We start from the raw sequence: 14,526 nt of genomic DNA, 5'->3' as shown, positions 1-14,526 counted from the left end.
AGTGAGCCTGAAAAAGAAGGTCACTGAGTCACAGCATCCATTTATGCTATGAAAACAAGTTGACTGTAAAATCAATCAATCAATCAATCAATCAATCAATCAATCAATCAATCAATCAATCAATCAATCAATTCAACATTTAAGGCCGACCTGTTCTGCTTCTCTTTATTTCCTGTATCTCCTGCAGTAAGCAGGAAAGCACAGGAGCCCCACCAACCTGCTTTTCTGTTTACTGTCACCATCATCTGTACCATAACACACACTGAGCATGTGTGAAAAGGGCTTCCTGCTCCTACCTTTCACAATAAAAGCCCTCAGCATGTATACAGCATGTAGGTTTGCAGAAGTGAAGAAGGTTTTTGCTGATAAGCAGATGAGTAAAATGAGTTACAGAAGGATGGTGAAGCAATTTACTGCAGAGCCAAGATTAAAGTAATATTAACTTTAGTTTTACCAGCTATGAAATACAGGATTTAATATTTTCTTATAGGAATTATATTTTCCAGATAAAATCATATTTATTTAAGTTCTTGGAAGCTAATTTCTAATAGCCCAAAAATGATCAAAGAACCTCAGTATCAGATATTGATATTAATTATTCAAAGCTGCTGTGGAGTCAAAAACACACAGCTGGAAATAATCAGAATAATTCAGCTTTACATTCAGTGTAAAGTAAGTAAGTAAGTAAGTAAAGTTTATTTATTAAGCGCTTTTCATAGACAGGTAGTCACAAAGCGCTGTACACAAAGATTAAAATAAACAGTACGATAAATAGCAAAATGCACAATATACACAATATAAGAGGTTAAATGTAAATTAAAAATGTAAAAAGCGTTGGTCAACCGAAGGCTTGTTTAAACAGTAAAGTTTTTAACTACTTTTTAAAGGATTCCACAGAGTCAAACAAACGTAGTTGTAGAGGTAGACTGTTCCACAGCCTTGGTGCCACAGACTGAAAGGCTCTGTCCCCTTTCATCTTCAGTTGTGTTCGGCGAGCGACCAACAAACTCTGAGTCTGTGAGCGGAGACAACGAGCAGCAGTGTATTTTGTGAGAAGCTTGGATAAATAATCTGGGGCCTGGCCATGTACTGCTCTGTACGTTAAAACAATAATTTTAAAACAAGTTCTAAAATATATTGGGAGCCAGTGTACAGAATATAAAATAGGAGTAATGTGAGCTCGCTTGCTAGAGCGAGTTAGTAGTCTGGCTGCTGCATTTTGTATAGCTTGGAGGCGGGAAAGAGATGATTTATCCAAGCTGGTAAACAGGGAATTACAATAATCTAAACGCGATGACACAAATGCATGGACAATTTTTTCCAGTTCAGCTAAGGAGACCATATGTCGCAGTTTAGAAATGTTCCTTAATTGAAAGAAACAGGAACGAGACAGAGATTTTACGTGTGAGTCAAGGCCCAGAGAAGAGTCAAATATAGCTCCAAGATTTCGAATATTTGGCTTAGCAGAAGGACAGAAAGGGGCAAGAACCTGACTGATTTTAGAATATAGATCAGGAGGAGCTATGATCATGGTCTCTGTCTTGTTCTTGTTTAAAACAAGGTAATTGTTAGAAAGCCAGTCAGAAACCTGAGTTAAGCACTGGACTAGGGTGGACAGCCTATCCAGCTGATGAGGCTTAAAGGACATATATACAGCTGAATGTCATCGGCATAGAAATGATAAGACAGGTCACTAAAAGACTGAATAATGCCAGCTAAAGGAAACATATAAAAAGAAAATAATAATGGACCCAAAAATGAACCCTGTGGAACCCCGCAGGTTAGGGCAGCAATGTTAGAGGAGAACCTGTCAGTCCTAACAGAAAAGGTCCTACCTGATAAATAGGAAGAAAACCAGTCTAAGGCGGTGCCAGATATACCAGCCAGAACTTTCAGCCTGTTAAGTAGGAAAGGTCACTTCATTCACTCGCACTGTTAACAAGAAGAACATCGAAACACTAAATTTAAAGGCTAATTTTATCCAAAGAAAACAGACTTTCACAGTCCTTCATTCCAGCAGAAGGATGATCTCAGACAGCTCTAAGATCACAGTAACACCCCACACACCCCAGCTCCACAGTTTGATTTTGTCTCCTTCCTGTTTCTACATGACGACTGTCGAGCACAAAGCCGGCTCTGAAGAAATGGTTCCTATGTTTGCTGTGGACGACCCTCACTGCAAATCCATGACTGTGAGCCAAACGTTCTCACCCAACATCAGCAGCCAACATTAGGTATAAACGGTGACAGCGTTGTTTTAAGCAGTAAGTAAAGAAGGGTTTCTCCTCCAGCTGCTTATCAGGCTGTCTCTCACAGACAGACAGTTGTTATGATGTGCCAATGATCATAAGGCCTCATAAATTGGAAGTTATTACAAAGGAAATGGAGAAAGTGATAATGCAGCCATTAATACTCATTTAGATGCTCATTGTGCAATGGTGGAGCTTGAATCTTAAATAATGTACCTTTTTATTCTGATGCCAGAAGCAGAAAGTTCACTTCTGGATTCTCTCTATAAAATCGCCTCCTGAAAAGCTCGGGTAACTGATTGGTTAGCTGAACTGTCAGAACTGACGTTTACCTTATATGGTCTCATATTGAATTCATAATATGTGGGGCTTAATATGCTTAGAATGAAATGCTATTTTCACATGTACAGCAACCAACATGCAGTTCCTGAGTTCCTCAGTCCCCAATCCCACGTTAAAGCTTCACAGCCGAAATAAACATTATTACAGCCTGATACACAAATGGTTTTCTCTCTGTGGATAATTTCTCCCTTCATAACAACAGTTTTAAGATAAAATTGTATTAAAGCTTAAAGTTTGCATTATTAGGGGCTTGGCCTCTTTGACTGACCGGTAGATGGCGATGCCGGTGGCATGAGCTGCTAGCTGTCTTTAACTGGACCTCTGGACCGTGTTTGTGCTGTTGGAGCCTTTTGGAGCATTTTTAATGACATCATGTGACCAATAACATGGCTGCTGTGAGGTTTCTGTAAGTTCCAGTTTTGGTTCACAGTGAAGTTCTACCTTAAAGTCGTGAACTCTGGGTAGTGACTGATAGAATGAAACCAACCTGGGTTACGTCAGATTCACATGTACTCATCTGTAAGAAAGACCTGACTAAACACGTAGGATCTTCTTCTTTCTGGAACTCTGCTTCTTCAGCGTGTGGATCAAATAAGCAGACAACACGCTTTCAATCCCAAAGCGTAAAATTTTACGCTAGGTGACAAATTGTCTGTATATTACACTTTCAGCCACCCAACAGGTCCCTATATTACGAGTTCAGAAAAATGAGGAAACATGAGAACCGTTTGGAATGAATCTACACATGTACATTTATTTTACTTAAATCACTTTGGAAAACACTATCTAACATGATTAAGGTGGTGGTTAACAGTTATGGTTAAGGTTAGCGATAAGGTTAGGGTTAGGGCTGGAATACAGGGTTGGAACATGTGTTATCGCAGGAGCATCATTCTGTTTGATTTCATGCACAATCCAGCACGTAGCATAAGAACACAAACCATCACCTTTCGCGTTCCCATGGAACGCCTCGGGGCGTGACAAATCATCAGTATATTCCGCGTCAGGAGTGAGAATGGGCTGGAGCAGACTGTGAAATTGAACTCGAATGTTCAGTGGTCAGCTACAGAAATGAGGAGCTTTGGATTTAAACTGCTCTCGATATTTGAGGTAACAGACGCAGCTACTAATAGAAGGCAAGATATTGCTGACTAAACTAAAGGTTGTGTGGGAAATGTAATCGAGTATTATGTAAGCATCCATCAGCCACAAACTGATGCATGAACAGCCAGTAGTTCTTTCAGTTGAATGTGCTTTAGGACATCCACACGGATCTCGTAGTGTTGCTTCTTTGTGCTGGAAGCAGCTGAGGTGGTTCAGATGTGATGAAGAGCCTTTCTGTGCTCTCCCAGCCGGGAGGAGACCCCGGGGTAGACCCAAAACTCTCAGGAGAGATTATATTTAACTCCTCTGGTCTGAGAACACCTCGGGATCCCAAAGGAGAAACTGGAAGGTGTTGCTGGGGAATGCGACATCTGAAATATCCTGTTTAGCCTCCTGCTGCTACCCGACTTCAGACAAGCTGAATATAACTGACCGATTCAGACCATATTCTCCTTCAAACTAAACGATGTGGTGGTTTCTTTGTGTGCTGTTTTTGTTTGCTGGACAGGATCAGGCCAAAGGAGGAGGCTGCTTTATAATTAGGGATGCAGATTTTGTGATGTGCAGGCATGCTCCTCTATTTTCGTGACGTGAAAACAAAAAACGACCCGTGAGCCAAATCCCACATAAAAAAAGGAAAGCAAAGTCTCTCCTAATGTTGACAAAACCTCTATAAATATCTAAAGTGGACTTGTTTGGTGCATTAAGATGCCCCCATCGAACCTCCAGCGCTCCCCGGTCTCCCAGGACAAATGTGCAGGAAGCTCCCAGCTGCTTCAGAGATAACACCCAAAGTGACAGCTGACGGCTTCTCGCCTGCAGACTCCATCTGTGCACTGCCACTTTTACCCAAACTAAAAATAAAAGATAACAAATCCCCACCTTCCACTGAGGGAGGTGGGAGCTTGAGTCCAACTGAACGACAGGAAGGCAGAGCATGAATGAAACAAGTGAAAGTGCTTTTCGTTTAATGTTTGCCTTCATCTTTAAATATTCAATATTAATATTCATCTTTAAATACCGGTCTTAGTACATGAAGACAGTGATGTGTCTTTTCATCATTTGGAAGCTGTAAGTCTGACAAACTGTTGGAGTGATTTTAATTTTAAATCTATCTGGACACTGGCTCAACAGTTAATTTGTCCAAAAAGTCATGATTTTAGTTACCGTGTTCAGTCTGCCCCATATCTGCACAAAGACATCCCTCCTCTGCGGTAACTCTCACACTAATCTGCTCTGAAACAGCTCCAACTTGTCCTTCCAGCAGGTCAAAGGCAGCATTTTTGTTTTCCCAGCATGAGTCTTCTGTTTTTAACACATCAGAGGTTACATGTCATAGGCTTTGTGCTCCATAGCCTGAAACCTAACGAAGCCTGCGAGGTGAGGATTAGCGACTTCAGTCACCAGTGGGTTAGTTAGAGTTCGCAGCCCTCCAGGAGATATTGTGAAAGTGATTCATCAAACAGATGTCCAGACTTTAAGGTTAATTAGGAGATGTGTGATTGTTAAAGACGCTGCCACTTTAAAGCTTGCTGGATTTAGAAATATTGAAGAAAAGCCACCAGTTTACGATCACAGTGCTGAAAATACTCGAGTCATACAAGCATACATGGTGAAAGGTTTCAGCTTCAACATTATGGATGGTTTTCACATCACTTCTCCTCCAGAAAAAAGAAACAAACACGTGGTCACATATTTGCAGCTTAGTTTGTAATGCTGTGATAAAAGTATGCGTACAGAGACGGCTCTGATACTGAGCTAAGCTCTGAAGGCACCAAGCCACATGTAACCTGTGTGAAAGCTGCAATCATTTTAGTAATGTTTCCAGACTCTTAGCTTTAGCATGATGATGAAGACTTCCATGTTCACTGCAGAAAATTATTAGCTGTATTATTAGCTGAGTATGTTGGGGAAAAAAATGCTGGGATTCATTTCTTAGGACACTTTAAATAATTTAGCTGTGTTATGAAACATGATCCTAAACTCGGACTCATTCTTGGACAGATGTTAAATAGAGACACTCCTGTAGGAACAGGTCAGAAGGGGGATTCCTCCCAAAAAGTATGAAATGAAATGAAATAAAATCCACAGCGAGTATCCTGGTGATGATGACACTATGTGTGGTTAGTATGCTGATTGGTTGAAACGTGCGCTTGGATGAGAGAGGACTTGAAAAGAAAATTCACCACAAACACGAAAAATAATGAAAGATCCAAACAGAAGCTCAGACAGGCTGATTAATTTCATTTCACGCCATCATAAAGAAATTCTTTCTGTTTTATCTGTGGGTGGAGCTAAACAACATAACCAACAACAAACTACTGCCCCCTGTTGACAGTACAGCACAACAACATGTAGACATTGGTCTGCAGAGCTCTTCATAGGATCAGCAGGGCCACATTTGCCCTGTCTCAAACGTATTTGTGTAATTTCTCTTGCTGCCTGAAGGTGGCAACAAAAAGCTCTAATCCTGTTTCTGACACATATCTCTTCCTGTTAAAAGGGAGATTTTCCCCCCACTGTTGTCAAGTGCAGTATAGTATATAATCTAAAGTGTCACTCAGGTGACTGTAATTATGGTCTGATGCAATATGAATATAACCAAAATTCGTGCATATCTAAATAACATAGAGTAGAAGTTTGTATGCTTTATTTTTAATAGACAAAAATAAAATTTAATTTAAATTTAAGATGTAATTGAATTTTGTAACTTGAAATTTGGCATCAATGGGACTCCATACAGAGGAGCGTGGTGCTGAAAGGACAGCTCCCGGCGACATGACTGTGCCTCACGTGCACACTACTGAGCATGTCATTACATAAAAACTCTTAAACGTCAAAATGTGCTCACATGTTCTCACCTGGTATCGCTGATGCTTGATCTCTCCAGACGGTTTCTGCTCTGTCCTCTTTTCTTGGCTGTTGGTCCCTCAGTTTAAAAAAAATCCCAAATGTTCTTTATTTAAAAGTTCAAGGCTGAGGTCCCCCCCAAACCCTCTCTGATTTAAACAGAACCTGAGTGAAGGAAAACAGGTGTCTGCATCTCAAAAATATACTTTTGTTTTTCTACAATAAGAGCAGCCTGTGGGGAATATTTACACGTCTGCTGCCAGTATAAACATCACAGTTGGGAAATTATTATTATTATTATTTGTTGTTGTTGCACTACTGAATGTGGTCTGCGTCCTGCATTATATACACAGTCTGGTTGGTCCCGGTAATCCTCTCACTGTGTCAAGTAATTATTCCGAGTCGTGCTTGTCCCTGATTATCTGCAGCATCTAATGTCCCACTTCCCTCTAATTCATCCATGAGTTAGATTTGATGCTCTGCAGGTGTCCCTGCTTTATTAAAGGGCCTCTGTGTTGCATCACATGCGCTGCAGCTCGTTCATAACTCCGCACTTTTAACTGTCGTGCTTACCAGATGATGGGGATTAAAGTGTGCTTTTTATAAACCAACCCTCTTAAAACTTTTCAGGATTGCAATGTGTTGATCCTCCAACTGCAATGTGCAAAGACTTAAGAGCCCATTAACGGGGTTTATTCTACACGACTGTATCTGCTTTAAGCCCGGGTGTGCTCGTGCACGGCTACAGGTCCGTCTCCCGCGTGTCCAGACAGAACGCGTAAAGGGATCTCTTGAAGTCCACGCTGCTGTTTGCTTTGATGTTCGTTTTCTCCACCGAAGCGCCCGCCTCGTTGTTCTCCACATCCTGAGACTTCACGGACGCTTTGCTGCCTTTGCGCTTAAGCTCGGGGCTCTCTCTGCCGCTGTTGGGCTCGTCCTTCAGGGAGGACTGATCCTGGTCCGTCTCCCGGTGGTAGAAGTAGTTGAAGTTGGACACGATGACGGGCACCGGCAGCGCGATGGTCAGCACTCCGGCGATGGCGCACAGAGAGCCCACGATCTTCCCCCCGACTGTCACGGGCCTCATGTCACCGTAACCCACTGTCGTCATGGTGACTACCGCCCACCAGAAGGCGTCGGGGATGCTGGAGAAGTGGGACTCCGGCTCGTCAGCTTCAGCGAAGTACACAGCGCTGGAGAAGAGGATGACCCCGATGAAGAGAAAGAAGATGAGCAGGCCAAGCTCGCGCATGCTGGCCTTCAGAGTCTGGCCCAGGATCTGCAGCCCTTTGGAGTGTCGGGACAGCTTGAAGATGCGGAAGACCCGGACCAAGCGGATGACCCTCAGGATGGCTAGAGACATGGCCTGCTGACCGTTCTGGTGCTCCTGGCCCTGCTGCTCCGCCAGCTCCGTGCCCACGGTGATGAAGTAAGGCATGATGGACATGATGTCGATGATGTTCATGATGGTCTTGGAGAACTCGGACTTGCTGGGGCACGCAAAAAAGCGCACGATGAGCTCGAAGGTGAACCAGATGACGCACGTGGTCTCGATGATGAAGAAGGGGTCGGTGAAGGTGAGCGACGGCCGGGGCGCCGTGCTGTTGTCCAGACGGCTGGTGACCGCCAGCTCCCTCTCATCCCTGAATTCCGGCAGCGTTTCCAGGCAGAAGGTGATGATGGATATGGTGATGACGATCACGGACACGATGGCGATGCCCCGGGCCGGGCTGGAACTCTCCGGGTACTCGAAGATGAGCCAGACCTGCTTCTGGAACTCGTTCTGCGGCAGCGGCTTCTCCTCCTCTTTAATGAAGCCCTCATCCTCGCGGAACCGGTCCATGGCCTCCTCCCCCAGCTGGTAGAACCGGATCTCGTCTGCAAACACGTCTATGGACACGTTGACGGGTCTCCGGATCTTTCCTCCGGACTGATAAAAATACAGTATCCCGTCGAAGCTCGGCCGGTTCCGGTCGAAGAAGTACTCGTTCCGGAGCGGGTCGAAGTACTTGATCCTCTTAGCGGGGTCTCCCAATAAAGTGTCAGGGAACTGGTTGAGGGTACCCAGCTGGGTCTCGTACCTCAGACCCGCGATGTTGATGAGCACCCTCTCGTTGCTCTCCGTATCCATGTCCATGTCCAGCATGTCCTCGTCGAAGAGGTGGGGACTGTGGTCCGCGCGTAAAAGCGCATCCATGGCGTTCTCGCTGCAGCTCAGAGTGTTGTTCATGTCATTGATCTTCCAGGGGCTGTGCGGCGGCTGCGGGCCGCCCCGGGTGTTCAGCTCCTTGCTGTAGTCCTCTCCCCGCCCGCCCTGAACGAAGCCCGGCTGAGGGACATCCAGCGCGTTCCGGCAGCTCTCCTCGGCATTGTTGCCTCCAACTCCTCCTCCTCCACCGCTCCCTTTGGCGCCGCCGTTCTCAAAGCTCACCAAGGCTATCTCCATCCCGCAGCCATCCACAGTTACAGCGCGCAGAGCAGGATAGACTTGTTGATCCTGAGCGCGAACATCCTCCAGGAAACTCACAGAGAGGAGCAGCGGGGGAGACGCAGCTCCTGCAGCTCCTACTCAAGGGACCGCATCTGTGGAGGGTCTTCTGTTCTTCAGGCTCCGAGCCGCCGCACGTCTGCGCCAAACGGACGGGAAAAGCGCACAAAAGGAGAAGAAGACCCGGATGATACACACAGAGAGAGAGAGAGAGAGAGAGAGAGAGAGAGAGAGAGAGAAGCAGCAGTGATCACTCCTGACGTCAAAAGTGTTGCTCGACCTGCTGCGCTCCTCTCTCTCTCTCTCTCTCTCTCTCACTGGGAAAGAGCCCCCGGTGGGGACAAAGCGCGCGCACTGACCATCTCATTTTTTAATATTCACTTTCATTTATTTGGATTTCTGCGCAGGGGACAGTCCGCGCGCACGTGCAAACAGCGACGGTTTAAAAATGTCACTGAAAACCTCAAAGATCAAAGTCTGATCCAACACAACGTGACGGTCTGTGGCAAAAAGCCCACACGTCTCACCTGCGCGCTCCCACTCCGGTACACACCTGTGAGCTTCTCAGGCAGTGTGAATGAAGAGGTCAAAGGTTACGAGCGCCACAGCTGCCCATTCTCAGCTTTATTTTATTTATTTTGTTGATCATAAATTCCTGTTTTAACTTTTATAATAAACTTTAGTTAAAGTTAACCTGCAGCGTCTCCTTGTAAAGGGCCATAAAAAAAATACATGAACATACATAAAATGCTGCGTGTAAAAATATATTGAAACAAAACATATCAAATATCAGATGAAATTAAAATTCCACAGCTTAATACCACAGCTCCATGTTTAAGGTGTGTTTGTTTTGTTCACCAAGGACAGAACAGAGTCAGTATTTCAGTGTTGGAGAAGAAGATACATGAAAACTTTTTATTTCCGTGAAGTTTGTTTTGTCTTGATTTATAAACCTTTGCTCCTGTTTCCTGTCACTCTGACCTCTCCCTGTCAGTCATCTGTGATCTCCTTGCATTGGTTCCTAATACAGAGACAGCCCAACCTGCTTGCACACTCAGCCTGAAGCCCACCTGTTTGCGGAGGACAGCGACCATGAAATTCCATCTGAAACCACAAGCTGCTGTTCCTCTGCCGGCCACCAGAGGCACCAGTTGTGAGCCAGTCCTCACAAAGTCCTGTTAACATAAACATACTGACAGGCTGATGCAGAAGCTGTTTTGGTGTCTGTATATAACCCTTAACAGGAGTGAGGATTAGCATTGACTAACACTACCTCAGATGACCTCGCTGGTGTTTGTGGACACAAATCCATGCTTCAGAGTTCAGATAGATGAAAAACAGAATAAACTGAGATGCTGTGAGGTCATGTGGTGATTTCTTTCTGTCATTTTGTTTTTATTTTCACTCCTTACACAACATCAGACCTTCCTTTTTGTGTTTTACTGCCACAGCAGCACACGTGTGCAAGCTTTCAGGTCTCCTTATTGCGCACACATCCATCTCCTTACAGTGTGAGCATAAAGGCCTGCTTTCCACATGATGGCATCCATGGACTCGCGGCTTTCATGCGCGCCTCTTTGTTTCCTTTATGCTCGTGTCCTCTGCTGCTCTGCTGCTGGTGGCTCGGCCCTGGGGCCACACTCTGCCTCATCCTGCTGGCTCTGAAGAAGATGGATACAGCTTTTCTTTAAAACACAAACTCATGTTTGTCTGCACATAAAGAAACATCCCCATCAGCCCACCACTGCTGGTCAGCTGTTAGTTTATGGTTGAAGTGAGTTCTTGTACTATCATGTTTGGATCTCATGCAGCCATGTGAGTCTTTATGTCAACACTGTAATCATTAACCAGTAACAAGCTGGAGCATCATTTTCTGTTTTTGCTGTAATCATGAAAGATCCTTGTTTCTGTGTTCTGTGGAGTTTATTCTGCATTTAATCATCTTTTTAATCATTATTTTTGTTGGTTTTATGAAAAATTCATGATAAGTTTGAATGTTTTGTTTCTTGTGCTTTTCAGTATCTTGCTGTTGATGTCTAGAGAACTTCAGTCACTGCTCAGCAATATCCAAATAAAATCCAAAACTCCCCCTCAAACTTCATGGACGGTATTCTGGTCTTCTGAATAGAAGAGAAGATGTTAACTTAACCTTACCGGTTAGGTTTCATTCTCTCAGTCACTACCCAGAGTTCATGACTTTAGGTTCACTCAGCAAAACCAGAGCTCAGATTTCCTAGATGTTGTGTTAGTACAAAAACCTGAAGGCAGCCATATTATTGGTCAGATTATTCATTACAAACACCCCAAAAGGAAACTCAGCTTCACGTTTCAGACACAGGTGTTGATTTCTGGCTCTTATAATATAAAAAAGCTACACGCAGCACAACATTTAAGCAGTATTTCCAATCAAGGCAGCAAAGACTTAGTTCAGTTCAATTCAATTTTATTTACACAGCGCCGAATCAAAACAGTCGCCGACCAGTTATTGTGCAGGGTCGCTTAAGTCAACCAAAAAAACAGAAAACTGTGTCTGACATTATCCTACTGCTTTTGTTTAAATATAATTGGCATGTCTCTTTTTATGAGCGATAGTATGCAGACGTGATTATACTGAGGATTTTTGATTGTACTGTCAGGGTGCGATCAAGGCTCCGGTGCTATTTATGGTTGAATGGTTGAAAAACAAAACAGTGCAAATGTTTCATAAGAAATAAGATCTCTGGTTCTATGTTAGGTGAACATTTTAGACATAAAGGAAAAGCAAACGTAACAGAGCTTCGTATTCAGGCAGTAACTCAGATTCAGGGAACAATCTGATCTCCTGGTAATATTTTGGCAGCATTTGCAGTGCCTCTGTCAGTGCGCCCCAGGGTGGCTGTGGCTTCAATGTAACTTGCCATCACCAGTGTGTGAATGTGTGTGTGAATGGGTGGATGACTGAATGTGTAAAGCGCTTTGGGGTCCTTAGGGACTAGTAAAGCGCTATACAAATACAGGCCATTTTACCATTTTACCATTAATCACAAAAAAAATGAAATAAGAAGAATACAAACTGCAGTCTCCTAAGTTAAATTCCTGGGTTTAAGAAGCATCACCACTGAGACCCCTCCTGCTACCCCACCTCTAATGTAAGATCTTTAACCGAGTACCGTTCAGAGTGCACCGACTGAACATCCAAAATCCTACAAAGGACACGCAGATGCACGCCGGTGGACACAGAGAGCCGGAGCGCTTGTTTCTAAAAGCAGAGGAGGGCGACCTATTTAAAAGGTTAGTTTCTCAGCCCTGTGGGTGGATTAGCAAAACGAAGCATGAGCACTATATTTATCTGTTTCCTTATCTAATGCCGCAGCCTCATCATGATAAGAACTTTGTGCATCTCCCCGCCCCTGGATTAATGTACTGTTCTCAGACTCCTGCAGCCATGAATAATATCCCACCATCACCCATCCCACTGTGTGACTGGCCACTGGCAACACAGCGATTTCACGCACTGGATACAGCCATTAGGAGGTTTTTACAATAAACTTTATCATGTTTGTCATGCGAGCGCTCCAAAAACATGAAACTGTAGCTGGATGCTGTGAGGTATAAAATCGGAGGGGAGGAGGAGAAGCAGAAACAAACAGGGATATGAGAAAAGAGCAAATGATTAGCACAAAGATGAGAGATTATTTTTCTGCATCCTAATGTGATGTTCACATGTGTCTGATACAGATCTGCAGGTTTCAGAGGCCCAGAGGGAAGGAGGGCTTTAACTGTGTTCTATTATTATGAGAAATCTTCTCCTAAGACCTGTGGTCATGGCAGCAGGTGCATTCACAAGTGCTACATAGAATATACAAACACTGGAGTGGTTGTGTTTAAATCTGAAAGCTCTTGGTCCAACCTTATATCCTGACATCATGAACATAACAAATTCTGCACCTGTCCTCATCGAACAGGTGGGGACTGTGGTCCGCGCGTAAAGGCGCATCCATGGCGTTCTCGCTGCTGCTCGGAGTGTTGTTCATGTCATTGATCTTCCAGGGGCAGTGCGGCGGCTTCTGGTTTTAATGTTATGCCTCCACATGCTGACCTTTAAGCATAATTGTGTGGATGCTTTAGGCATCCACACTATTGAGTTCCTGTTTCTCTTTATTCTTTATACTTTATTATTGTGTGGATGCTTTTTGCATCCACACTATTGAGTTCCTGTTTCTCTTTATTCTTTATACTTTATTATTCTAGTTGCCACTTTTGCACTTTTTTTGGCACTTTTCTACTTCCACAATTTTCAGCCGATTTTCACCGTTCAAATTTTAAACTATTCTGCTATTTCTGCTAATGTGTGCTATGACTTTTGGTATTTTTTGCTATTATACTTTTTCAAATATTAAGCTTTTTTCCTTTAATTTGTCCCATTGAAATGAATGGGAAACTTCCGCAATTCTGCTAAACTTTGCTTGTTTTTGAAACTTAACTACTTCCTCATATTTACACGTAGAACAACCATTCAAACTTTAAAATGTTCTCAAATTATTGGGCTATTCAGGTATAAGTCAGCTTTTTCAAATCTTTTACCGTTTTACTTTTATGCCTCTTAAAGTTTTGAGTTTAATTTTTGTGATTTTTCACAAAATACATGCGTTGTTATGGTTGCTATGGTCTTGGCTTCCAGTGTGCCACTGAAGGTTTTGCAGTCTTCTCTTTATGTCCGAACAACTTCTTGCTACTCGCTCAATTTTCACTCAACTCACACAAATTATACATCAAAACGTAGGTATTTTTGCTGGCTTTCAGAAAATGTCACTGTCATTGTTGTGGGATTTATAGGATTTTGCCAAATCCCCTCAGACCAACACAAGCTCGGAAAAGTCTCCATACAAAGTCAATGGAGAGTTTGTTCAAAATCACCGCTGGATTTCTGTCATGAGAGGCATATTCGAATCGTCATATCTCCTTAACGAAGCGAAGTTAAAACATGAGGCTTGTCCCAGTATATCTTCAGACACTCCTGATGCTCACAATTCAAGAATTTGTTTCTCACCTATTACTGTTCTGAAATCAGTTAGACTTGTTTGAGGGTAGGAAATTCGTCCTTCGCTTAGATTTCTTCAGATTTCAAACTCTGGAAATGAACCACTTTTTTCTCTCGTCATAACTTTTTGTTGGATTTCCACAGAGACCTGAAAATTTCCATGACTGTTCACCAAAGCCTGCTGTCTCTTACGGTGAAAGAATGATATCGATACTCCAAAGAGATTTAGAGTTACAAAGCTTTGTTGGAGGGCACGTCAGGGCAGTTTTCTCTTCGCCTCTACTCAGTTATGTGCATTACAAGTCAAATATCTTTAATAATTCATATTTTAATGATAAATTGTCAACACTGAAAGATTCCCCCATCTCTTCTGAACAAAACGGTGTAAGAATGACTGTTCTAGCCCCTATGGTTAGGAAATTATGGCCATTTGTTTGAGGGGAGTCCTGACTATGAGAAATAGACTGCAGAAA

General features: G+C 43.4%; 1 protein-coding gene across 1 annotated transcript in view; it reads right to left on the bottom strand.

The window, feature by feature from the left end:
• Positions 1-11,075, bottom strand: part of LOC134615649 (potassium voltage-gated channel subfamily A member 1) — a 45,627-nt gene extending 34,552 nt beyond the window's left edge. The window contains exon 1 of the mRNA XM_063460225.1: positions 6,557-11,075. Coding sequence (XP_063316295.1) covers positions 7,288-8,991 — 1,704 coding nt within the window. The 5' untranslated portion in view covers positions 8,992-11,075 and the 3' untranslated portion in view covers positions 6,557-7,287. The remainder of the gene's footprint in view (positions 1-6,556) is intronic.
• Between the last annotated feature and the right edge of the window lie 3,451 nt (positions 11,076-14,526).

Source organism: Pelmatolapia mariae, linkage group LG17, assembly GCF_036321145.2.
Source record: "Pelmatolapia mariae isolate MD_Pm_ZW linkage group LG17, Pm_UMD_F_2, whole genome shotgun sequence".
In the NCBI taxonomy this organism is placed as follows: Eukaryota; Metazoa; Chordata; class Actinopteri; order Cichliformes; family Cichlidae; genus Pelmatolapia; species Pelmatolapia mariae.
The sequence above is the reverse complement of the archived record's forward strand: the minus strand, read 5'-3'. Positions and strand labels throughout refer to the sequence as shown.